The 26,675-nt window shown below is 40.1% G+C and overlaps 1 protein-coding gene across 7 annotated transcripts in view; it reads left to right on the top strand.

Moving 5' to 3' along the window:
• gapvd1 (GTPase activating protein and VPS9 domains 1) overlaps positions 1-26,675 on the top strand; it is a 227,208-nt gene that overhangs the window by 412 nt on the left and 200,121 nt on the right. The window contains exons 2-28 of one of the 7 annotated variants that reach the window (XM_033973246.2): positions 2,563-2,780; positions 2,922-3,189; positions 3,251-3,823; positions 3,910-3,993; positions 4,088-4,222; positions 4,475-4,667; positions 5,215-5,295; positions 5,989-6,143; positions 6,493-6,622; positions 6,737-6,862; positions 6,931-7,104; positions 8,797-8,934; positions 9,774-9,908; positions 10,519-10,638; positions 11,214-11,291; positions 11,798-12,126; positions 12,213-12,300; positions 13,672-13,743; positions 13,826-13,954; positions 14,031-14,157; positions 14,230-14,342; positions 14,740-14,899; positions 15,016-15,203; positions 15,288-15,501; positions 15,589-15,661; positions 15,735-15,932; positions 16,314-19,105. In XM_033973246.2, the coding sequence (XP_033829137.1) occupies positions 2,596-2,780; positions 2,922-3,189; positions 3,251-3,823; positions 3,910-3,993; positions 4,088-4,222; positions 4,475-4,667; positions 5,215-5,295; positions 5,989-6,143; positions 6,493-6,622; positions 6,737-6,862; positions 6,931-7,104; positions 8,797-8,934; positions 9,774-9,908; positions 10,519-10,638; positions 11,214-11,291; positions 11,798-12,126; positions 12,213-12,300; positions 13,672-13,743; positions 13,826-13,954; positions 14,031-14,157; positions 14,230-14,342; positions 14,740-14,899; positions 15,016-15,203; positions 15,288-15,501; positions 15,589-15,661; positions 15,735-15,932; positions 16,314-16,454 (4,407 nt within the window). In that variant the 5' untranslated portion in view covers positions 2,563-2,595 and the 3' untranslated portion in view covers positions 16,455-19,105. Of the gene's footprint in view, positions 1-2,562; positions 2,781-2,921; positions 3,190-3,250; positions 3,824-3,909; positions 3,994-4,087; positions 4,223-4,474; positions 4,668-5,214; positions 5,296-5,985; positions 6,164-6,492; positions 6,623-6,736; positions 6,863-6,930; positions 7,105-8,796; positions 8,935-9,773; positions 9,909-10,518; positions 10,639-11,213; positions 11,292-11,797; positions 12,127-12,212; positions 12,301-13,671; positions 13,744-13,825; positions 13,955-14,030; positions 14,158-14,229; positions 14,343-14,739; positions 14,900-15,015; positions 15,204-15,287; positions 15,502-15,588; positions 15,662-15,734; positions 15,933-16,313; positions 19,106-26,675 lie in introns of those variants that run through there. The other 6 variants (XM_033973247.2, XM_033973245.2, XM_033973249.2 and 3 more) reach the window with 6 other exon arrangements.

The raw sequence follows: 26,675 nt of genomic DNA, 5'->3' as shown, positions 1-26,675 counted from the left end.
ATAGCTTTTAGCTGACATACAATTTCTTAAAGCTGACGAGTGATTGTTTTTCAATTTTCAGTTTAGAGCCAACTAAAAACAACTGCCACCACAAACTTGCCACCATTGGTGATTCTCATTATCTCTAAATGATTACTTTCATTTGGCTTCCATCAAGGACAACTACACAAAACAGAGCTAAATCCTGTCCCAACCGTGACCCTTGAACCAATTTCCAGGTTATTTGAGGCAAATCGTCATCTCAAATCAGTTTTTTAATGTCTTGATTGTGCTATTTTGAGTTGTCTACCATAACTGTATATAAATATGTTGTCTGCATAGGCAATATTATGAATGATGAGTGTGTGAGTTCATTAGATCATTGCTGCTCTGTTGTATGCCAGAAATCTTCTAGTGGTTTTGTATTGCAGACATTATGATAATTGCACTTTTCTGTTTAATGTATGTTTTTCATGCTTTGTGCTACTTAGCAGGACTCTTTCACAAAGTTAATAGTAAAGGACCTTGTTTTATCCTTCTTTTTTAAATCTTGCTCTATGTGACATAGATGAGAATCTGCTCAGTCTTCTCTTTACTCTTTATGTGTGACTGTGAACAAGGATCTTTTCCTGTTAGAGTTACATCCTGGAAGCTACAGGCCTATTTCAAAACTAAAACATTTGGTTTGTCCACTTGATTTATCACCAGGAAATTATCCAAGGAAAGACTGTGGGTCCGGAGCACTGTTTTGTGGTGTGTTCTTTCATATACAAATGCTCCATGATAAACCTAACTTATGAGCATGATGAAACTTGAATTTGTCCAATTATGGTCAACTTGGATAAACAAATGACTAAATCCATTCCTAGACTTCTCTGTAATAATCTTAATTAATACCCTATATCTTATTTGTTGAGTAAGAAATTACCTGAAAGGGAAGTGTGAACAGGATGTTGATACTTGAAAGTGAAAACATATCAGGTTGCAGGTAACCTGCTTACTACTCCAGTTCTATGCTAATGCTGTCACACACTATTGTCGACGTTCTGATCTTTATTAGCTCAATACGTGACATACTGTTCACACTGTTCACACTGTTCTAATTCTCGCTGGTGATGTCTGCTGTAGTATATCTTCTAGTATTGTGTTTTCTCTTCTGCTTTAGACTTCCGCCATCTGGTCCAAAAATGACTCACCTGGTAGCTTTGTGTGGTGGAATATTGCCGACACCGGCCACAGCCGTGACTAATAGCTGCTAGCCTCCTCACTTGACATGTTGTGGCCTAGTTGCCTTTTCACTTCCATTCAAGTATCTGTGGAATGTGCATATTTAAGAACATGTGGAAATGGGGCCTTAGGAGGCTTGGCTGACAACATGTCTTTAATTACAAAGGAATCGTTGTCTATTTTTCCAATAAATAAACCCAATGAGTAGTTATTAGTATTGTATTTTAGATTTCAAATGTAGTCCAGTGCCTATACCTCATGTGGAATTTGAGCCTGTAGTATTTGTTAGTTGTTAGTTACTTTTAAACACTTTTAAAAGTCCCTCTTTCATAACGTTTCACATGCATTCTATCTGGGGTGGGTGATATTGACAAAAATAAATATCTAAATATTTCTGCAGCCATTTTAAGCCGCTTAAATATACTTGATATTCTAATTTGGCATATCATCAAAGCTAGACCTGTCACGATAACACATTTTAAAGTGTGATATATTGCTGAAGAAAACGTTATACATAATATTCAAGCAGATTTTGTGGATTGTGCCAAAAGTCTCCAATATCATTATAAAAAACATGAGCTGCAATAAATAAATAGCTGAATGAAAGACTAGTTAGTTATTTCTTCAACCCTCCACAGCTGTATTGTTCTCACAACAAATACTCATCCCAAAAATGATCATTTCATATATCTTTAATTGAACGATAAGTTGATATAGTAATTGTCATGACAGAGCTAAGCAATTACAGCCCATAGATCTGTTGGTCTCCCCAACTCAGCTGTTGTGGCTTCTGTTACTTTTGGGGGCACTGGCACATCTTTGCAGTAATTCTTGTCTCAAACTGTTTTCAGTCATATTCTGTCCCTGGCACTTGTTGTATGCCGCAGCTAATTCTGTGTTTGCTATGTTTGCACACTGCCACAAAGGGGCTTTGTTCAACACATACGACACAAATCATTGAAATTTCATGCCCTGAGCTGGGTGTGTATGTCTTGGCTGTGTATGTAAAAGAGAGCGAGTGAGTAATTTGCATCTTCTACTCTTGAGTATTGCCAAAAGCTTGTGAAAATGCATGCTTTCTTTGCTGCTGATGAGCCAGCAGACTGGCTGCAAATTATCACCAGCCTGGCATGACATTAGTTTATATCAACTCGACGCAAGACACCAAACATTATTTCCCTATTTCTATGGCTGTTTATAGTTCTCTTATGGTTGTAATATTTCTGTTACAGCGCTGTATCTAAAATGATACTTATTATAGATTAAACATTTTTGACAGAACTATGGCCAACAAAGATGGTTATTGGAAATATCAAGTCAATTTGACTTTTAGTCAAGTTTGATCTCTTGTATCAGTCCGTAGCTCTCTCCGTGTGTGAGCTGGCGAAGATGGTGAAGCCAGATATCCACACTCTGGCCCATCACCTGAAGCAGGAGCGTCTGTATGTGGCCTCAGAGAAGCAGCTCATCCAGAGGCTCAACAGTGATGTTCTGAAGACTGCAGAGAGGCTGTACCGGGCTGCCTGGATCGCCAAACAACAGAGGATCAACCTCGACCGCCTCATTCTCACCAGGTTCCACTAATCTTGTTTATGCACACATTAAAGCTATGAGAAATTGAAAAATAGACTGTATTGGAGCTAAATATTACAGTGGAAGTGATTAATTTTTAATAAATTGCCTGTTCGTAATTGTGTTAAAACTGTTGGCTACAGTGCAGAGGCCTCCCCGGCAGAGTGCTGCCAACATGCCAAAATGCTGGAGGATACCCAGTTTGTGGACGGCTACAAGATTCTTGGTTTCCAAGAGACAATCTATGGGGAGTTCTTAGCCCGACTCCGAGAGAACCCCAGACTTGTTGCATCGTGCTTGGTCGCGGGCGAGAGGCTGAACCAAGAGCACACCCAGGGTGTCATCCATACTGTCTTTACTTCACTGTACGGAAACTGCATAATGCAAGAAGACGAGAGCTACCTACTTCAGGTACAGTTTTTAAAGATTCTTGCCATAATCTTTTCAAAGGCTAACAGATGTTCTTGTTTAGGTGTTGAGATATCTGGTTGAGTTTGAGCTGAAGGAGAATGAAAACCCTCGGCGCCTCCTGCGCAGAGGGACCTGTGCCTTCAGCATCCTGTTTAAGCTCTTCTCTGAGGGGCTGTACTCGGCCAAGCTCTTCCTCACAGCCACTCTTCATGAGCCCATCATGCAGCTGCTGGTGGAGGATGAGGACCATTTAGAAACAGACCCAGCTAAAGTCACTGAGCGCCTGACTCCAGCTCAGCAAGAGCGCTTTGGTGAGAAAGGCTCAGAAGACTACAAACAGAGGGTGCAGGCTGCTGTGGAGACTAATGAAGCCAAACTCGTAGCACTAGTCAACAAATTTATTGGTTATCTAAAGCAGAACACATACTGCTTCCCTCATAGTCTTCGCTGGATAGTCTCTCAGATGTACAAAACCTTGTCATGTGTGGAGCGTCTGGAAGTGGGAGAGGTTCGGACCATGTGCACAGACCTGCTTCTGACGTGCTTCATCTGCCCTGCCATAGTCAATCCTGAGCAGTACGGCATTATTTCAGACGCCCCCATTAATGAAGTGGCCCGCTTTAATCTAATGCAGGTGTGTGTTAAACCAAGGTTATTATGTACTGTCTTAGTACATACGACTGAGTGCATACGACTGAGTTTGTATTTATCTTACTCAAGGTGGGACAACTACTGCAGCAACTGGCAATGACAGATGATGATGCAGACCCTAGACGGAAAAGTAGTTTATCCAAATTTGATAAAGTATGTGCTTTGCCTTTTTGTATCTTAATTATTATGATTTATTAAAGTATTATTTGGTCTATATGTTAAATATATTGAATTTTGATTTTTACAGAGTTGTGTGGCAGCATTTTTGGATGTTGTTATTGGAGGAAGAGCAGTTGAGACCCCACCAATGTCTTCAATGAACTTATTGGAAGGCCTCAGCAGGACAGCAGTTTACATAACACATAATCAGCTACTGGCTCTGGTTTGTACCCACAATAATGTTACATTTTGTGTGTAATTTGAGAACTGAAAAATACTGTGTACAAGTGTTTGTGTGACTCCCTTCACACCATATAATGAATACATTTTAGGTAGCAACAATCTGATGCTTGTAGAGTTTTTTTGATCATTTATTTTCCACTGTGGGATTTCAGAAGTATTAAATATTACTGTGTACTAACTAAGTCAGCTGAATTTGTTGTCCAAACTGGGTCTGAACTACTTGTGTCTCCAGGTGGATTTTGTGCGGAGTGTGACGGCAGGGGACCATCTCAGAGAGGAGGAACACATGGCGTTGGAGACTCTGCTCGCCAATGTGCCTCAGTCCAGAGCCGTAAAGAGCAACAGTCTGGAGCTGACTCCCTCCAATACCCCACAGCTATCCCCAGCCACCACGCCCGCCAACAAGAAGAACCGTCTCCCCATAGGTACCCAACCCAACTCTGCCCCCCCTTTTGACTACTTGGTGTTGTGGTTATCTGTCAGACTTTTTCTGATTTGCAGGAATTATACATAAAACTAAAAATACAATTGTTTGGAATAATTTTGCCTAATGAAAAGTAACATAAACAAGTTGAGCGCTGATGGCTAGTGAAAGCCTTGTGTTTTATGCAAAAGCTAATGAGCTTCTTCTAGGCTTGTTATAAAGATAATTAGCACAGCCTGGATCGAGGCTCAATTATAGAAATGACAACCAATTAAATTACCAAATATAAATGAACTAATTTTAATTGGAATAGATGGAAAGATGCATAGCCTTCCTTCATTAGCATTTTAAAGACAAATGATGGCATGGCGACTCCCTCTTAATTAGAAATAAACCGCTTGTGCCTGCTTTGACATATGAATTTTAAAAACACTATCTTGACATGATGTGTAAAAATGACTGTACTTGGAGATCTCAAATGTAATTTATATATTTTTTGTCTCCGACCCCAACTTTTTCTTTTCCTCTTGCTGCCACTGAATGACCAGGACAACACTTAGCTGCTATAACATCCTGGGACCCAACTTCCACTTCTCTGTCCGCTCACATTCCTTTAGTAACCCCTTTTGGTGGGTAGCCTCCTGTCAGTTGAATGAAAGCTCGCTGTGCCCTCATCTGCTGCTTCTCTCAGTTTTGTGTTTGATCAAGCTCATGTAGCACTATTTCAAGTTTAACCCTGTCTTCCACTTAAACACCTAGAAGCACTGCTTTGGTTTTTGTGCACTAGCTATACATGCTATACTGTGCTTTGGCTATTTATTACAGCTGTAAACTACTGCATTATCTAAATTTCGATAATTTTTGCTTTCCCATCCAGTGGAGTTTGGCTGTGCATTACCAGGTAGAGTGGCAACATTTTCGGATTGATAATTTTCCCATTGAAACTTTAACACAATTATCTTCCTATATTGTTTATTTGAAAACAAAAATGTAAACAAGCTACACACAAAATTTTCACATTCAACTGAAAGTTTCACTTTTTAGATAACTTAATTTTCATTTTATTATTTTAAGTTTAGCCGCCAACAATTCTGAAAACAAAATGAATCAAAACCTAAAAAAATAATAGGTGAGTCCTGTCTTACTGCCGCTATGGTTAATTTATGGCAATCCACAACCACAACCATGCTTACTTTTGCTTTCCTAACAGACATACCCACTAACATATTGACCTCTCATGTAATTATTTTAGCACAGCTGATTTGCATAAATAAAAGCCAGTAACTAACTTGTTGATTTGACTAATTCCCCTAAACCAGCAGCTGCCCGTAGCCGCAGTCGTACCAACATTGCCCAGGAGGGGGAGGCAGAGGCTAGCTCCCAGGAGTCCCTCCAAGAGCTGGCGCCAGAGGAGGTGCTGGTGATTTCTATTGGAACTGGACCCCAGAATGTCCCCGGGATGATGTCAGAAAATGAGGTAATGTGACTTGAATTTATGTGGTCATCTGGTGGAGACAGCAATGGTGTTAATTCAGTTTTTATTCCTGCCACAGTTTGAAGTCTAAAGATGCAATAACAGTTTATTATTTGCATTATATGTTAAGGAAGACATAATTTGCCCATAGTACCACATAATAAATTAATGTGAAGTATTAGTAGATCAAATTTGTGGGGATGTGCTTTATGATTGACGATGATTGCATACGTTTAAACAAAGAACAACTAATTATAAATTATATTTTACACTTCTTACAGCTTTTGGATTTTCTTGCTTTTTCTATTTATAATCGTATAACTAATGCTGAATACGTTTGATTGCCTTTTAGGTTTTGAACCTGCAGATGAGTGATGGACCTCAAGGAGATGGTGCTACTGATGAATCTAAACTTCATGGAAAACCAGACAAGACCCTGAGGTTCTCCCTTTGTAGTGACAACTTGGAAGGCATCTCAGAAGGTCAGTCAGCACTTAATTCAAATGATGAGTTTGGAGGGTTTACATGTTGCATAAAAGGCATTAGATGTTCTTTGTAAGACAGAAAGTCTGCTCTTTTCTTTGTGTTTTGTGTAGGTCCATCCAATCGCTCTAACTCTGTGTCCTCTCTGGACCTGGAGGGAGAATCTGTGTCCGAACTCGGAGCTGGGCCATCAGGAAGCAATGGAGTAGAGGCTTTACAACTTTTAGAGCATGAACAGGGTAAGCTTATTTTATTTTTTTTAGTACATTAGTTTACATTTAAAATAACGTTAGTGTTTGTTTTACAGCTACCACTCAGGACAACTTGGATGACAAATTGCGAAAGTTTGAAATCCGAGACATGATGGGCCTGACTGAAGACAGAGACATCTCTGAGACTGTTAGTGAAACCTGGAGCACGGATGTACTCGGCAGTGACTTTGATCCCAACATGGATGAAGACCGATTACAGGAAATAGCAGGTGAAAAAGTTTTGTTATTAGTAACTTTGTGATAAACTTGGTGTCTTTTAGATATCTAGTACTGTATGCTTCTTTTTATCCAGGGAAATGTCATCACCTTGTGGTCTGAAGGTGAATAGCACCTGAGGCTTAAAGGTCCACCAAAAATCAACTTGCATTAATACATACTAATCCTTAAGCAGTATAGGTCATGTTAATCTTTTAAAACTAAACATTTTAAAATGCTACTGCCAATTTGTATAATTTCCAACACAGCTTTGCATCTAAGCAGAAAATACAAACTTGGAACACAAAACATTGGTGGTAATACTTATAAAGTAGATAATAGACACAGTTTCTTCTACTGTTTATAATGTTTGATGTACTTGTACTTGTCTGTCTTCTTTCTTCAGCCCAATGCCTATCTCTCTTTCTCTCCTTCTCTATCGCTCTCTCTGACATTCACTCAGTCCCTGCTGTCTTATTGACCTTGGTTCCTTCTCATTTGCATCCACCATTTTTCATTCTTCGGAATATGGCGTTGGGGGACTTTTCCATCATTAAGTGAATTTACAGCGATTTCCTTATGTGTTTTCTCCGAGGGATTGGGTTATGAGATGCACATTAAATATCCATTAATACCTCATTATCCCACTGATAAGATTACCATGATAATGAGGCAGAAATTCTAATTGTTTCACTTCTTGTTGTGCCACTCATTTAATCATCCACCTGAAAGACATGTACTCTGCGCCCCTACCTTGAAGACTGTAAACACGGACAGCGGGGTAGAGCTCTCCCACAGCCGCCCAGAGCTTTGCCCCCGCCAACAACGCCACACACAGTTGCCTGGGTGCTGGCATGCTCATTCATTCATACTGCCTGTGTGCTATGGAGTGGAAGCATGACATACCGGGGGGTGCGGGGGCTATCGGAGGACTTGGTCAAGAGCCCTCACCCACTCACACCTGCTTGCTCAGTTCCCACCTCGGCACATTCTTCTGCCTTGTTAAGCTCTGGCTCTTCCAAATGGAGGGACACGGTGTGGCGGACGTTGTGGGAGGGCGAGCTAAGTGGTAATTTGGTTGTGAGTAATGCTAGGTTCAATCAACAGCTCAAAGTCATGGCTCTGGAGGCCAAGGCGGGGTGAGATATTACCATTAACCTTTGACCTTTGGCCCTGTGGTATCTGCGCCTGTAGGGCCCAGCAGGAAATGCATGTGACCTCCAGCTCTTGTTGCCTTTCACACTGTGATTTAACTACATTCTTAAAAAGCAACAGTCAGCATAGATGCTTTAGTTAATTTTTGTTTGTTGGCTCATTTGTGATGGACCTAAAATAAAGGAAAAAAGCAAGGTTACTGAGGCTAGTTATTCATAGAGAAGTACTAGAAAATTGTGTACAAATGTAACAACTGGTATGTTTCCTCTGCATTCAGATTACATTATATCACCTGTATGTTACCAAAGGCTTGTCTTTAGAGAGCTCTTCATGCACCACCATTTCCACATTGCTCATTTAAAAAAGCCTGAATTATTGATAAGCACTAATTACAGAAAATAAATCAACCTTAGTGCTTTAACAACCTGTGCACAGAGCTGAAATGTGTCTTTAAGATGACTTTGGGGCCACAGAGGAGACTTCTTGCTGCTCTTACTCTATCCTAAAATCAATGCCTTTATTCTTTGTTTCTGCCCTTCTTTGTGTTTCAGGAGCGGCTGCAGAGAACATGCTCGGCAGCCTGCTGTGTCTGCCTGGCTCAGGTTCAGTTCTGCTGGACCCCTATGGATCCACTATATCAGAAACCACCAGTGAGGCCTGGAGCGTGGAGGTGCTGCCCAGTGACTCAGGTAGGATGATTTACAGTTCTTTTTTACCATGTTTTTTTGTATTTATGGTCTATTTTCTGTGTTTGCATGGATAATCTTTGTTTGTGTAACATCAGGGTTGGGGACACCGAAAATGTGCACATGCACCTGTCAACATCGGTGTGTTCTTTGCTGTCTTTCAGGACAAATATGTGTGTGTACTGTGTAGTAAAAGGCAGCTCAGGGCTTTCTTCGACAGACCACCAGGTGTGTTTGCACCTGTGGTGGATCAGTGAGAAGAAACGCACAAGGACAGCAGCTGTCCCCAGTCAGTTAGTTTACACTGTCAGTTCTGTATGTGACTCATCTTAACAGTGCAGTGCAAATTCAGACCTAAAGCACCATTTCTGTAGGTACAACAAAAAATTTTGATTGTTTTTTGTTCCGTTTTGCCTTTGCATTCTGCTCCGTAATCACACAGTTGGAAAATTGATCCGGCTAGAGCGCTTGTTTCATGGCTAGGCACCAGAAAACTGCACTCTGAAGAGCACTTCACTAACACATTATTACTAACGAGCATGCAAATGAGCACTGCTGTTACTATGGAACCTCTGGGTTCAGCCCAACACCTCCACTGGGTCACCAAAGAACTGGCCATACTAGTTTAATGGTTCAGTTTGGCCGCTACAACACATGATAATGTATGTCATGTTTGATTTTGTACATATGTGAACACTTGGTTTCACAATAACCAACAAAAAGGGTGGAGAGGGCCGCCATCTGTGGATCAGATGCTGTTAAATACTTTTGCTGTTTTTAATTTCATCACTAAAAAAAGACCAAATAAACAAATAAAGATGTAAATATTTGTGTTGTCTTAGAAGCGCCTGATCTGAAGCAGGAAGAGCGTCTGCAAGAACTGGAGAGCTGCTCAGGAGTGGGCAGCACTTCGGATGACACTGAGGTCCGAGAGGTCAGCTCTAGACCCAGCACTCCAGGACTCAGTGTGGTTTCAGGTACAAATCTGTGTACTGCATTTACTTGTGTGCTCCCCTTTATGGGATACCTTTTACCTTTGTTAAAATGTTCATTAGTCATTCACTGAACCCCTATATTTGTTAACATCTAGGTTAAAAACTTTGTTTCGAGCTGTCCTTGCATTTGTGTTGACCGGTCATATTGCTAGCAGGCCTGTTAACCCAGGTAGAGGGGTCATGTACATTTTTCCATGTGATACAGAGGTTAATGCTGCCTGTGTTTTCCCTGGGCTCAGGTGGACATGCATGTCGACAAGCATGAAGTAGTATCTTAGATTAAGAAGGTAGTCATGATGTCCGCGGCTCTGCTCACGGGGGGACCCTCCCCCCAGGGATCAGGCCGATGGATAGTCTGCATCCGATGATCACTCTTATCTGTGTCTGTCTCCAAACCCAAGGGAGCTTACGCTACCAATTTAGTGGTCCCAGTTGGTTTCCAACTGAGCCAGTCTGTACTTCATAGTCTAGAGAGAGAAATATCCCTTTTTGTATGAGTAGTTCCCATTTACCTAGAATTTGATTTCATTGTTAAGGTGATATTGAGTTGTATTTTGTGTGAATGTCAAAGCTGTTTCTGTCTGTGACCCAGGTATCAGTGCGACATCAGAAGACATCCCCAACAAGATCGAGGACCTGCGGTCAGAGTGCAGCTCCGATTTTGGAGGGAAGGACTCTGTGACCAGTCCAGATGGGGAAGAGGCTGGCCACGGTAGGACAGAGTCACATTCCCACCAGGATGGGCACACTACATGTACAGTGTGTATGTGGTCCAAACAGCATCAGTCAGACCCATCAATCCCTGTCTACTCAACAGCTGCCACTAAGTTTAATCACCTGTTTACAGTGTTAATGACACTTAAGTTACTAAAGAGAACACAATCTAAAGCAAATTTGAAAGCATGCTTCTGTAGTCCCCAAGTACTAAATTATTGAAAGACTAAGGTGAGTTTATCCAAAACAGGAAAAGACTTGTTTTGTCATCTATACTTTTTCTCAGATCCAAACTTTTTCAACTTTTATGCAGTTTTGTTACACAACTATTGATAACAATTAGTAGCAGAGTTCTGTGTTAAAAATGTGTTCAACCGGGAATCGAACAGAATACATAAGGTTTGTTCCACCTTCTCATTTGTGGAAAACCAAGTTATAGTTTCTACTACTTTTCTGCATTGCTCTCTTATTTGAGTAAATATATTTAATAATAAATAAGTAATAAGAGTAATAGAATTAAGTTTTTAAAAATTAATTTTTACATTGTGTCATGATTGGCTGTCACCTTTGTAGGAGCACACCACCTGACAACCCCACCATCACAAGCGGACTCATTACTGGCCATGTTTGATCCTCTCTCCACTGGTGAAGGTAACTGTTCTGACAGACTGTGTACAATATTTGCCATTAAATTCCAAAAGTCACCAAATGAGCTTGCATTATTGCAGAACAAAATAAAGGTGTTCCACGAATGTCATTGACTTTGCCCTTTTGAGAAATATTATATTTGGATCTCTGCTCCTCTGAGCACATTTAGTTTGAGTGCTGGTGGAAATGAGAAAGAAATGATAGTGCAGTGTGTCTGTGGCAAGGTGAAGGGCTGACAGGTTGAGAGCCCTCACCCCAGGCTCTTTGGCACTGTCCCCTTGTCCCACTGTGCTCATGGCACCAGGCTGCCATTGGAACCCGTTCAGCAGAGCGTCTACCCTTGGAACAGGTGGCCTACCTACACTAAGGCTCGTCTCTCACTAACATCTCTCTTTAGCACTCCTCTTTTTTGTTGTTTTGTGAAAGACTTTTTATACACTTAGCATCCTCTGCTACAGGGGGAACCATCATTGGAGATATTCTAAAAATGCACTTCTTTCCTTTTTCAGGTTCATCAACTGGAACAATTGTAAGACCCAAAGTGCACTATGCCAGGCCTGCCCACCCCCCTCCTGACCCCCCAATTCCTGAAGCCAGTGCTCTGGGACATGAGACACGCCACTCCATGTTCACCCCCCACTGTCTAGCCCAGGTGGAGCAGAGGCACTCGTTCCCTGACAGACTGGTCCGCAGTCGCAGCTCAGACATTGTATGTCCCGGCCGCCGTCCGACTAGTGACCCTGGTCTGAACCGTAGGGTTGCTGTGGAGGAGCGAGAGTCAGGGGCCTTTGCTTCAGGACCTTCCTCTTCACCCAGCAAGGATTCCCTTAAAGGAGAGGTATCTTCAATTCTGATGAAATTAAACAAGACACAACTGCTTTCACTGCTCAAAACTGTGCTTAATGTGTACCCACTTTTTTCCAGACTGAAGAGAGAAAAGACAGTGATGATGAGAAGTCTGATCGTAACAGACCATGGTGGAAAAAGCGCTTTGTGTCTGCCATTCCTAAAGGTCAGGCAACCAATCACTTGGTCATTTTGAGCTTGTCTTCTTTCCCAAACTGACAAATGTATGTCTGTACATTGAAAAGTGATCTGTTTCATTGCAACACTCCTTTATTTTTTATTGTGGCAAAAGTTCTCTTAATCACAACTGACAGAAAATATCACACTTTAAAGAGCAGAGCGAAAGCCAATTTATAATGTGAGAAAGAGAATGATGATCCATGTTGTCCACTCCATTGCTGATGTTCCACTTGGAAAATGATGTTTCTTGTTTGAAGTTACTCCAGAGACGTGTCCAGTTCTTTTTCTCTCTCGTCTCACTGGCTACAGATTTATATAGACTTTTCAAAGCTAATCAGTCATCAGAGAAGCTTTAGCTGTGTAGATTGTATGGCTGTAGCCCTCCCAGCAGTGCTGTCAGCCAGCGGCTAATGGTCATTAGATAGACCTCTCTGTCACGAGCTCTGATAGATGACACATCTCTTGTTGCAGTTCTACTCCACAATCATCTCTCATACATCTGTCTGCGAAATAATGAGCTGTGCTTACATGAAATGCCTGCTTATTACTCTTGGGGATAATGATCTTTCTTAAGTAAACATTAAATTGATATTCACATTATACAGCCTGGGAAAAGTATGAGGACAGACAGAAAAGTTTGCAAATTTACCATGATGAAGTATCTCAAATCAATAAAACTGCATGTAGTTATATCATCACTACAGATGTAGATACCCATACTTTTTATTTACTTGTGAATCTTTCCATTACAAGTGATAATGGTTACTATTGTTTACTGTTAAAAATGTGTTGAAAACCTCAGCATGCTCTTCTCATACAAGGTATGGGGTCCTCCTTTACATGTAGAGTTGGTAGTGTGTTGTGTTGCCTGAGCTTTTGAGGAGCAGGCAGTTGTCCCACAGAGAGACAGTCTGTGTGTGAAATGCCAAACCTATGTGTTATGTCCCTCACAGTGCTGTATTGGACGCCTGAGGAGGAGGTCCCAGGTAATGCTGTATTGCTGAAGCCACCCACCACTACTGTGCTCCTTTTGTAGGTGTGATCCTAAAACTGTAGACCTGTGATGTGACAGTTATAGTGTGAGACACATTCACGTCAGCATTCCCCTGTATATTGTGTCCTAAATGTTTTGGTTCTTATTGTAAAGACAATATTGGAGAGTAGTGACTTCTTGTGATTTAAGCTTAAGGTTCTTTCATCTTATTTGTAGCATTTAAAATTGTGCTATGACCCAGTGGTGAATCCTCTTACTTTAGCCATAAAAACATACATGGATATTTACGTTGCAGATGGATCTCTAAAAACAAATGTTTTTTCTCTCCCTAGTGTTCACTAAACTTATGTCTGTATGTTCCAGCTCCAATAGCAGCCTTTCGTAAAAGAGACAAGCAGGAGAAGGATGACGCATTACAGGAGCGTATCCCACAAGGTTTTAACAGTTTTAAAAATGACTGACAATCTTGCCTCTGTTTAAAATGTTTCTACTGTCATGTTTTTAATTGAACTTTCAGATGACCCATTGCCCAGACAGAATTATCAAGCCCAGGCAGCTGAGGACATCCTGGACAAGTATAGAAACATAAAGAGGACAAGCCCAAGTGATGGAGCTACGGGGGGAGCCTCATATGATGGAACAGGAGGTTTGTAAAACAAAACTGAGGCAGCGTTACAGACACTTAGAAATGATTACTAATGAATAAAACCTTGGTATTATAGATCTGTGTGTTGAGGACCATGTCCATGACTCTTCAAGAGAGGACGCACTGCAAAATATATCCACAGATGACCTTCCAGATTCAGCCAGCCAGACAGCACAGCAGCATGATACCAAGTTCTCATTTAGGTTGCAACTCAATATTTGAGTAACCTGATTGTTCCTGAGTTTTCTTGTATTTACTAAATCTTTATTCACTAGTGATGCCAAGAAGAAACTGAGGTTGGCCTTGTGCTCGGCAGACTCTGTGGCACTACCCATCATGGCACCTGCGACCACAAGAAATGGGCTCCCTGACCACATGGATCCTGAAGGTGGGTGACTTGAACATTGGGAAATATTGTCTCAGGCAATGTTCAAGGCAGGTTCAGGGTTTTTACTAAAAAGTTATCAACCTTAAGTGTTGGCAGACATCCCAAATAATTAAAATGTCCCCAAGCAGTAGACTCCAAACCTTCACCTTCTGACTTGTTTAATGCTAACTTGTGAAAAAGGCAGGTGGTGGAGAATTCCCAAATGGCTTGAAAAAAATGTGTCCCCTCAACCTCTTTATTCATAGTTACATCTGTAGTAATTAACCAGTCTTTCCATTTTTATCTCCACTTTTGTCCCATATATTAAAATGTATTATAGAGATCAAGTATAATTGATTACCGGTAACCAATATAATAGATTGGCTTTTTTAGCCCCGTCTCTTACTGTCCTCTTCAGACAATGAGATCGTCTGCTTTCTGAAAGTGCAACTTGCGGAGGCCATAAACCTGCAGGACAGAGACCAGATGGCTCAGATCCAAGAGACCACGCGCTGTGTCAGCCGCTTTGATGCACGCACTTGCAAAAAGCTGTTGGCCGCCATCGCTGAGGACTACAGGTAAGTGCATAGGTCTACAATAGTGTGCTCATCAACAAAAATTTAAGTCTAGACTTAGTAGTTATCTTTATTGTGCCCTGACGGAGTAAAATGGTGAACTATTCTTTTTGTCCTAGAAAACGTGCGCCATACATAGCTTACCTGACCCGATGTCGGCAAGGTCTGCAGACCTCACAGGCACATCTGGAGAGGCTGCTTCAGAGGGTGCTCCGAGACAAGGACGTCGCTAACCGCTACTTCACCACAGTCTGTGTCCGCCTCCTCCTGGAACACATGGAGTCCAAGATGCTCGACTTCATCAAAGGTACCTATCATGGTTTTCCATGTTTTTAACCATTTTCTTACATCCATAATGTTGTGTTCTCTTAACTCTTACATTTTGTGTTAGCTTTCCAAGGCTGCACAGCTGCTGATGACAAGACCGCATCAGTGGAGGATTTTCTTCGCTACTTGTACGGCGCCATGGCCCGAGATGTCATTTGGCAGTATGCAAGCGAGGACCAGCTGCAGGATGCCCAAATGGCTATCGAGCGCAGTGTTATGAACCGAATCTTCAAACTGGCCTTTTATCCAAACCAGGATGGAGATAGTCTGAGAGACCAGTAAGTAGTGTCATTTGATAACTGCACTTGCTCCATTAGTAGCAAGTTTTCATCCACAATATTTTTATTAAATAACTTTCATTGCAGACTTTTCTATGAACATATCCAGAGGCTGTCTAAAGTTGTCACTGCGAACCACAGAGCTCTTCAAATCCCAGAAGTACTGTGTCGCTCAATTTTTCACTCACTACTGCATAAACTTGTTTCACATTCACCATTATGTTTTGTTTCAGGTTTATCTAAAAGAGGCTCCCTGGCCTTCAGCTCAGTCTGAGATCAGGAGCATCAATGCCTACAAGACTCCCCGAGACAAAGTACAGTGTATCCTGCGCATGTGCTCCACCATCATGAACCTGCTCAGTCTTGCCAATGAGGACTCAGTACCTGGAGCTGATGACTTTGTGCCTGTGCTGGTCTTTGTACTTATAAGGGTGAGTCCGCTGTCAAACAAATTAACTTAAAGTCACACGTTATCATTTTCCAACTTTGTCCTCATGTCATTGAAGCTCAAAATTTTCAGTTACTCATTACAAGCAGTAGTGATAGTACAGGTACCGTACTATTGGCAGTCATAGCTAAACATGCTGCTTTTGTAAACTTTTTACACAATTCTTTATAACTTACATTTGCGTGACAGCTATTAAGTACAGATTGGCAGTTCTTAAGTAGACACTGTTTAATGCACCATAAACAGCAGTGTGGATACATTTTACACATGTCCATTTTTAAGACCATAATGTGTATAGCAATGTGCGTGTGCCGTTCTTCTCGGCTGCTAATGCTGGCCCATCCCCACGTCTCCTCCCCTCCAGGCAAACCCGCCCTGCCTGCTGTCCACCGTTCAGTACATCAATAATTTCTACGCCAGCCGGCTGAGTGGGGAGGAGTGCTATTGGTGGATGCAGTTCACCGCAGCACTGGAATTCATTAAGACCATCGACGATCGCAAGTGAAGCAGAACAGCCACCTGTATGGGCAGACTGCGGGGGAAGGAGCCGGGAGACTGAGAGACTTCCCAACCAACTGCTCCCTCTGCACAGCTAATAAACCCTGGCCCGCCGCCTGCTCTTTATTTGTATAGCTTTGTACATAGCCAGAGACTTTGAGAGACTACAAAAATATATTACTAAGTGTATGTGGACAAATCCAGGTTTTAGCCGTGGTAGAATAACGGCTGGGGAAATAATTGGCAAAATATTAATCTTTATTTTTCATTTTATCTTTGTCTTGTCTTGTTTCAAGTTTGGAGTCGGTAATAGAAATATTTTATATAGAAAATTACCAAAATGACATTAAATCAAAACAAAAGCTAATCATATTGAAAGGGACCAGACTTCCTTGATGTAATCACTGATCTTTATTTTCCCCTGAGTGAGAGGGAAGGGCTTCCAATTAAATTACAATTTAACGTTCATTAAATGCATTGTAACATAGGGATTTACAGTGCATGATGGTTACTGATGACATCTATTCCCTAAAAGCAATTCACAATAATACAGTACACACATAAGGCTAGCTATCATACAGGAGGGCAGCTTTTCTACATAACTTCATTAATTCCTTAAATACTGTCATCACAATTTGGACAAAAGGGCCCACATATTAATACAAAAACTGTATTTATTTCTAATTTTATTTATATTTTTTGTTTCATTTCAACAAGGAAAACGCATATCATGCCCATTCAATGATGTCTGATGCAAGTCTCATTGATAACTTGCTAAAGATCTGATAGGAAGGCACCTTAGTTAGTATAGCCCTTAGTTGAGGTGGTGGGCAAATTAGACACAGGGTTAACTGCCATAACAGGCATTTATGGAAATACTGAATATAGTGCCTTTGATGTGGGGCGCTTTGTACAGGTAGAGCTTTTGGATTTATTTTTCTTCTTTTATTTTTTTTTTTACCAGCAAAGACCGGCATTATCCCCAACCCTACTCTTCAATGGCCCAAACTGATTTCACTTCAAAAGCTTTGAGAAACTCTACCGGTCCTTTTAATAGAGCTTCTGTAAAGTAGTGATTGTCATGGTTCAGTCCCTTTAATGCACTTGTGGTACTGAGATTGAACAAATTTCCCCCTTGGTATTTTTGATCCTACCTCAGAGTTGTGGCCAATTTATTTGATGCCCTACATTGGTCTACAACAGAGTCCTGGATCTCTATATTGCACTGGTTGAGGGTCTTGTGATTTTTAAATGTAGAGCCTTTTATAAAAACTACAGTGGAGTCTAGTTAGAGAAGTTGGTGAAATGTTGTGATGCTTGTTCTAGTCACATCACTCACCCTTGATTCACACAAGCCTTTGTTATAGAACAAAATAAATGTTAGAAATCGTTTTCTGATCTTTGTACATGAGATGCCACACGTCCGCATGGGCAAAACATTGGATTTTAGCTTTCTACCTCCTTATGCATTCATTAAAGGGACTCGTTATGTGCACTTATTTCTTTTATCTCCTCAGTTTTTGTGGTCTGTGGTATCCCAGTGTCATTGTACTACTCAATTATAATCCAAGCATGTCTGATTAATTGACAAAATCTAATTTTCTCTTAATCTTCCAATTCATTTTGTATTATAGCTTTGTTAATCTATATCTTTTCATAATAATTTAACAGACGGCACAATATAAAAACACTTATATTACTGACTTCATAGTTTGCATAGGACATGGGTTAATGAGCGTGTGAGAAAATGTCTAGACTCTGCCTCCTCTTGTAAAAACTCACTGGTAACTTTCAATTGTGCTAAAACACTATTGGTGTGCACATCAGGCCAGATGTAAGACCTACAAAAGGAAGCAAAGCATTTCGTCCATGGATTTGCATATCAAGCCGATTTATTTTGCACAGAGATGTCTTTTCTTAAACATTTGACAGGGAGCAGTGTACTTTTAAAACACCATCATTATGTATAGCCTTTAAAGCAACATTTGTTAAAACTAACCGCGGTGTAATTAAGCTAGTTATTGAGTGCAAAGTTAAAGACTAGACTGTTACTCTTCAAAGCTGAACATTCACGTTTTATGGACAACAGTTAAACTGATGCATTTTATATCCCTCTACAGCAGCAGCAGTGCCATGTGTATGTAATATCCCTCCCAGAGTGTAATCAATTTGATGAGAAAACCATGCACTGGAAAATCAAGTTGCAGGTTGCATCTATACTAATTAGGTTTATGTGATGTCACTTTAATTGGAAATGCATACTGCACAGACCTGATGAAATTATTTGGACCTGGCTTATGTTTCTGTGTTTCCTCATATAACCTTTTACACTGACACATGACCCAACCTTAAACAAGTAATTATTTATATATAAGAAATTGTATTTGACTGTGAAAGTGGGTGTAGCTTCAAGCTCTTTGTATGCAAACCACATGCCAGTGGTATCGAGTTATAATAATAAAAAAGGTTTCCAAAGCTTTACATTCTGCTCCCTGTACAACTGATGCTCAAAGAGAGGGTGGAGAAAGTCATCTATGTAATTTTAATTGTAAGCTTGCACAACTATGACATAGCGGGGAAAGCCGGTTTGTCTTTACTGTGATTAATGCATTATGTAATTCTTTAAAAACAATAAAACAAGCAGACATATTCCTCTTTTTATTTGTAGTCATGCATGTGAAATCTATTCTGCATGTCTTTTACAGTGAAACATACCAACTCTTCAGGCACAATAAGGTTTCATTATCCTTGGCTTGTTGTAGGTATGTCCAAAGCCCAGTACAAAAAGAAATGATTGTAGGAAAATTTATGCAAGAAATATAATTGTTGGTGGGGGCAGTGGAGCAGCATCATCCAATCAAGCAGAGCCACAAATAGCAAGCTCTCTGCAAACATTTCATTACTGCTGACAAGTGTATGCAGGATTGTAATTGGAGATATCCCCCTCATCTGAAAGCCCTCCTTACTTCACCAATTGCCTGCTCTAATACTCCTCTTTTTTTCATCATAAACTTCTTCGTGGGGTGCTTTTGTCCCCTGATGTTATCTTGCAATTGTTAATTTAAATTCAAATTTTGATGTGTGAAGTTAATTAGTTGCAGGAGCCAAAAGCCAGATAGGACTGACTTGCTGAGATGGGATCTTCTGACTGGGTGCACTTAACTGATTTTAGATATTCACAGGGCTTTGTTTAGTTGTAAATGAGGCTTGCAAACAGTTTTTTTTTTTTTTTTTGCTTGTTCAAGTGGCATGATCATACTCATAGATGTTTATTGAATTGGCAATTTGAATAGGCATTATAACTGGCTGAATACCCTACAGAAAATGAGAACTGTTCATGCTTTCTTCCCAAAATCAGACCACACATATTTGCACTGAATTGTTTCACTACATATAGGTATTAACCTAACAAAAAATATCTAGAGTTTAATAATAATAACTCCGGCTACCCTTGCACTTTACATTATAAGACTGGGTTTTCTCTTCTTCGGGACAAATAAAGGTTATCATATCTAAAAATACACAAATCAACATAGAACAAAAAGCAGGTGAAAAATGAGGAAACAAAATAAAAGTTCAACATTTAGAACACTCAGTATACATATTATTATTATTATTATTATTATTATTATTATTATTATTATTATTATTATTATTATTATTATACTATATAAATAAAATACATGCACACAAATAGGCCACCTGCAAATTCTACTCACAGAAAAGTCACACTTATAATATGGAGATGCTGGTCTCGTTTTATCCTCGACCCTTGCCTGCCACTACATTATCATCATACTCAACGAACCAAACGTAAATGGATAAACGGATGCAGTACCTCTGGCGCCCTGCAGATGGCACACGCGCCATTCCCCAAGACGCACTGGCCCCTCTGAGCTGAGCGCGGCGCAGACAAAGACCACGCGCCAGCACGCTTTTTCCAAATAAAACTATCACAAAGTCTGCTATTCACGTTTAACACAGGTAGATATAACCGTTTTTACTATATTTACATGTTTATCTAACAGTTGTGAAGGAGTAAACACATCTGTAAGCTTTTACCGCATGAAAAAATAAAGTATCCTTATGTTAAATACAGTATAATACAGAGTGAACACATGACTAATGGCGAGATATGGTCACTAAGGACAAAACAAACAGCACCAGGCAGCAGCACGTCAATTAAATTAAGGCGAGGGACGGAGAAGGCTGGGAGGAGGGTTACAAATGAAGAAAATGTCAAATACACATATTAAAACTTAAATGAAATAGCCGCAAGGACTGAGACAGACGAAGAGATTAAAACTCAAAGGGATACCATGTCTCTATGCTCGCAGGTGCAGATACTGTAAGATGCAAATGGGAAAAATACTGCGCCATTCTCTGTAATCATTTGTGCTTCAACTACAAAGACACACGACTGAAAAGACGATTTAGTTTGTCCAACAAATCAGAGCATAAGTTGGGCTATTAAACGCATTTTTCGCACTTGGATTTGGACGCAACACTTCAGGTCTAAATTACAGCCGCCATATTGTCTTTACAGTGCGCTGTAAAGTGCGTCAATTAGGCCGGGCGTCAATTACAGCCGCGCTCCTTGTGATACCGCTATATCTTTCCAATATTGTGCGTGTATTATTAGAAAAAAAGCACAATTTTCGCAAGTACCACAGCTAATCACCAAGAGGAGTGGGTGGTGGTGACATCAAATTGAACTATAGAAAATGGAACAGGAATTAGATGCACTTAGCCATCACATGTTAATGGCAGCAATCAACAGCCAATTACCGTGCAGTAGTTGAGTACCTTGACAAGTGCAGGTGTAGCCTACAAGTAACACGCACATGGGCCTCACTGCTCGTGCATTTCCATAAATTCAAACAGTAAACTCCCATACACGCTCTGATTGCATGTTTTATCGAGTTTGCAATTAAGCAATATTGTTAGGGAAGTGTCAAGTGCTGTGAAATGAGGCTGTGAGGGGAAGATTGCTTAAGGGCAACAATTATATTTATTTTATGTGTTGCATGTAAATCAATAGAGCTGAAGTATTATGATGTGCCTTTGAAAACCATGCACTATAAAGCTGCACTATAGGAAAAATCATATTATGTGTGATAACGATGTTGAATATTTGCAACATTATAAAAACCTCTGTATCACTCAAAAGCTGAGTTAAAAATAGGACTAACTTATGGTTGGTCATAAAGGCTGCTTTTGTTAAGGTGCTCTAATGTCCTCTGCAAATACAAACAAATTATTGTATTATTAATAAAATCTTCTTACCCTGTAGTTTAGATCTTTACAGACATTTTCTTAAACGCATATGATTAATATTGGTTCAGCAGTTCTTCAGTCCCTCTTCTCCTGAATCCGCCTGCATGCAGTGCCAATTGAATCTCCATTTAAAAACATATATTGATATTTCCAGAAAAAAAGCAGTTTGATGACATTCCTAAACAGAACATTCAGTTCTAATGTGGATTTACAATACCATGCACCTCTAGTATCTACACCCTGGTCTTCCATGCTGGGCAGCTGTTGTCTTGTGGGGTCAGTGCTGTGGCGTGGGTGCCTGGCATGGCCTTCACTGTGAACATGATCTGGGCTGATGTTGCCTCTGATGCTGATGATCTCTGTCACAGGGCGCTCCGGCTGCTGCTCTGACAAATCTGGAAAAAAGCACACTCGCGTCGCAATGGGAGGAACATGCCACGAGCAGAGGTAGGTAGAGTAGCCTGAAATTGTACTTAAATAACCTCAAGCAAGTATGTTATTAGTAAAAGTAATAATAAAAAAAATGATAATAAAAAAATTAAAAAAGCTATTTGTGGTGTTTGCATTATTAGCACAAATTGCTTAATAAATCATTAAGTGATAGACAAAATATAATTGTTTTTGTCGTTTGAAACAAAAAAAGGATAGATTTTGTGTCAAAAAAGAAATGTAATAAATACTTTTTCTCCAAGATATTAAGCCTGACTGGTTTGATAGCACTAGCTTTGTAAGTTTGTTGCATCTGATCCACTGCCGCCCAGTAAAAGTCAAGGTATAAGGATAAACAAGGATACACTTAAAAATTATACTCAAGCAAATGTAACTTTGCACTTGTAAGACATTATTACATATGTGTAGTTCTAGGTCTAGTCTGTGTCCCTGTTTGACCCACTTTGATGGTCCTGTCCTTCAGCTACAGGTGAAGAGGAGAGAGAGGGGGGCTTCTCTGGGTGTCATCTGTGTCATTGGCCCCTGTTCAGATGCAGCGCTCAGGACCCGGGCAGAGGGGCTGGCAACGCGCCCAATCTACAACAAGTGAGCTGTCCTATCGCTGACATCAAGTAAGCCCCAAGATGTCATGTCTTCATCTTGTGAGGTTCAATCCTGCTCTCAGAGTGGATCAGGCTCTGTGTCTGTGAGAGGCTGCAGAGGCAGGCGCTGGGTCACATAACAATATATATGGGTCATACAAATATTTGCTGCTTGAAGTACATGAGTCAAATGTGTCAAATTTTTGTGCGTACGATTTGGTTTAAAAATTGGATTTAATATTAACTACAGTCTCTAGCATCTGCTACACACAGCAAATATTACTAGCATACACAAGAAAAAATGTAGCAACAGTACAAAAAAATAAAAATTAAGATGGCAATATGGCAAAAAAAAAAATTCAGGATTTTTTATCTAAAAAACAAAATAAAAATAACTTCGAGTATTGATTTCATGAACAAAAACTCCAAAGTCTGAACTCAAAGCACATGCTTTTACTGGCAGAGGATTGACTTCTCTATTAAAAACCTCGAACTATATTATTGACAATTTGACATGACTGAATCTCGATCTTGATTAAAATTCAATTAATTGCCCAGCCCTAATTAAAATTGTACTGTTTTAACACAGAATTCTGCTTTAGATATGAAAACTGTAAATAGATACAAAAACATATTTGCTAGTGGCAGAATTTTTGTTTTTTGCAAAGATTACTGTGCTACATTTTTGGATTTAAAATCAAAGTTTTCCAATATGCTTTTTTTTTTCTATTTTCAGGCAGACTCTTTACTGCTCCACCTTTGTGCGTACAGTCCGTCTTGTGGTGAGTACTATACTTCAGCATCCGCCACACGCTACAAACCTCACACACAAAAAAACAGAAGAACCCTATGTGGTAGCAACAATCATCTAAATGATATATAAATATATAATATAAAAAGTGCTTCTCACAGATTGCAGAACATTAACATTATTCTAAATTCATTTATTTGGAGACTAAGCGCTGTTATTTTTTATGTAAAATACTGGACATCACATGAATAATGGCGCCGCCTTTACATGAGGGAAACATATTTTATCATATCTGATATATTACAATATAACCATTGACAGACCATTAGCTTTTAAGAATGACCTGTTCGTTTCCTCTGTTCCCTCCCTCTCTCTGCCCCCGAGCTACTTGACTTGTTCTACTTGACTCCTGAACCATTTTAATATCAGGCTGCCATGGGTTTCCTTCCTGTAAGCCAGCGCCTTTATATTTCTGTTTCTGCCCTCCCTGAGCAGCAGACAAACCTTAAGGGATGTTAAAATACTGTGTACTGTTAATGACCCTTTAAACACTACGGTGAATGAGCAAATATTTGGGATAGTCGCGTTTTTTATGTGCGTAAACTTCAACACGCCTGTACCATGCTTTAATAACGCACTTTCTCGGCTATAACCTGTAAAATAAAATTATTGCCATTTCTAACTTTATGATACTATAAGCAGCATTCATTTAAGACACACAATTTTAGAGTGTGTCAAATTAAAGAAAAAAAGTGACCTATTTTTAATGCCTACCTATTGCCAGTGTTATTTTGAATTATATTGCATTTTTGCGTTGTGGTTGTTCAGTGCTTGTTTTTATGGACATGTGCAACACTAGCTTGTCCTTTTAGTGCTAAATACAACAGCTAGTTAACAATTCATATTAATCACTTTTGATATTACATCAATAAAGCAGCCCAACGGAAAAATGGCAATTAAGCGTTTATTGGCCAAACGTGATCAGTGTTGTCAGAGGTCACGCTCAGACATCAATGATCGGGTGTGGGTGTATTAGCTTAGACACACATGCCCAGTTTGCATTCAAGTGAAATCTAACTTGTGATAAACAGCCACTATAAAAGATGCACTAAACCTCTTCCAGCACACACTCTTCACTGCTTACTCACCGAGGAGGACCCTACAATGCTATATATTAATTAAGGGTCTCAGAAACAATAATGGCGATGATAAAGTCTTCCCTCTTTGTCCGAGATATTCTGCCGTCACATGACATTAGGAGGTAGGAGGCATGGGCGAGGAGATAGGAAAGGAGGAATGAGGAGGAGGAGGAGGAGGGGATGAGGACAGATAGAGCTTCCTTCTGCCTGGAATGTAATCTCCCTGATGTTACATGGTGCAGCCTAAACTGATAAATTGCAGATTAAATGGCGGCCACACTCCACTTCACCCTACAGCCTACACCACACCCCCTTAGTTCCACGCGTTTCTGCTATTCACTGCCTTCTTGGCCTGTCAATTCTGCCTAATCGTGAGAGGCACTAAAACACCAGGTCTTGACAGAGCCAGATCAAGAATGATGAACATCTCTCAATGGCAAAAGACTTGTGCTCCTAACTCTACTAGAAGGAGCGCATCACTTATGCAGAAATCAGCAGCGCTCCGGCATCTAGGAATTATGCTTGCTGACAGGAGATGCATGAGGTACGCATTGTGCGGTTAGAGCAGCCTTGACAAGTTATAGTTAACTGCAGCAGCGGCGACCCCGAACACAAAGGATGCACAGGCTTATTAATGGCAGAGCATCCATGTCAATAATCTTGGCTTTTGGGTCCTGTCCAGAGACATGCATCTTGCCACACGCACTGCATACATATTACATATACACAGGCCATAGGACTCAGGAAGGAAAGATGTATGTCATTTATTGACAAAGGTTATCGTTTGGTTTGTGTTTTTGTGCGAATGTTTTGACTTTTTCCACATTAGAGAAAGTAATTTGGCAACTTTTAATCAGATTTTGTCTTGCTTGCCCCAGCACAGATAAATTGTAAAAGCAGTTCTTAGGGTCAAAATCTAATTATAAAGTGTTTTTATCAACTGCGATTCAGGAAGTAACTGGTGCAGACTTATATGCTAGTTGTAGTTAGCAGTGGCAGGAAACTCTGGTCTAGGTCCTTGTGAAACCTGCTTCTAACCCCATTGTGGTGAATAATTAGGAGGCTATGCATTAAAGCAGACCTATTATGCAAAATAGACTTTTCAGAACTTTTAACCATGTTATAGTTGTTTTCCTTTCTCATTTACCCTCTTGAAGTTGTATTTGGAGTAATCTTTAATCGCTTATTTTCAGGATGCCATTTGCCGATCAACCCCCATTTTCACCATACGCCCACTGCGCTGTACTAACTTGGTTCTCCAATTTAATTTTCTTAATTGGTACTATGCGTAGGATTCGACAGCATTGTGTAGTCATTTTGGTACAAAGAAAAGAAAATCAGATACTCGCTAACGTGATGTGCAGTTATAGGAGGGGCCGACAGCTACACGGCTCTTTGTTGTGATGACGTTTACGGCGACATCTGCTCCCATTGGACACTGCAGTTTTCTAATATGGAAGTCAGCGAATTTTCTGTTTGATTTATTAAGTAGTTTTAGATGAATATTGCAGTTTAAAATGTGCAATTTATGACATAATAATCCACTGGTGTCGTAGATTATAACTATATAGCAGGCTCAAGCACAATATATCTTCTTTAACAAAGTGGGTGAGTTTGGTCTGACGTAGCCAGTTTAAAATTAACCAGTTCTTTTTTCATGTTTTTAAGGGATTTAAGTGTCGCAGGAGCTTTACTTTTCACTTTTGATTTGTTTGTCTGTATCGTGTCTGATGCTATAAATCAGAAAGCTCTTTTCCTTTAATAAAGCTGGAAGAAATTAAATATAAATAGTATACATCTATGTTTAATAATTTATTTGTTGTTTTTTTTTAAGTCTACCAAGGGAGGACTCTCTTTCATCTAAGTACACATACAAAGAAATAAGTCATTAAACGCCTAACCGCATGTTGCTGATGTTGTCTATGGAAATATTTGTAATGTATATTCTAATTTTTCAGAATAAATTAGGCAGAGATGCATTTCCATGTAAATTTATTCAAGGCAAAAGGAAAGAGGAGTGTGGGGGGCGC

Source organism: Periophthalmus magnuspinnatus, chromosome 9, assembly GCF_009829125.3.
Source record: "Periophthalmus magnuspinnatus isolate fPerMag1 chromosome 9, fPerMag1.2.pri, whole genome shotgun sequence".
In the NCBI taxonomy this organism is placed as follows: Eukaryota; Metazoa; Chordata; class Actinopteri; order Gobiiformes; family Gobiidae; genus Periophthalmus; species Periophthalmus magnuspinnatus.
Note: the sequence above shows the minus strand (reverse complement) of the source record. Positions and strands in the feature narration are given on the sequence as shown.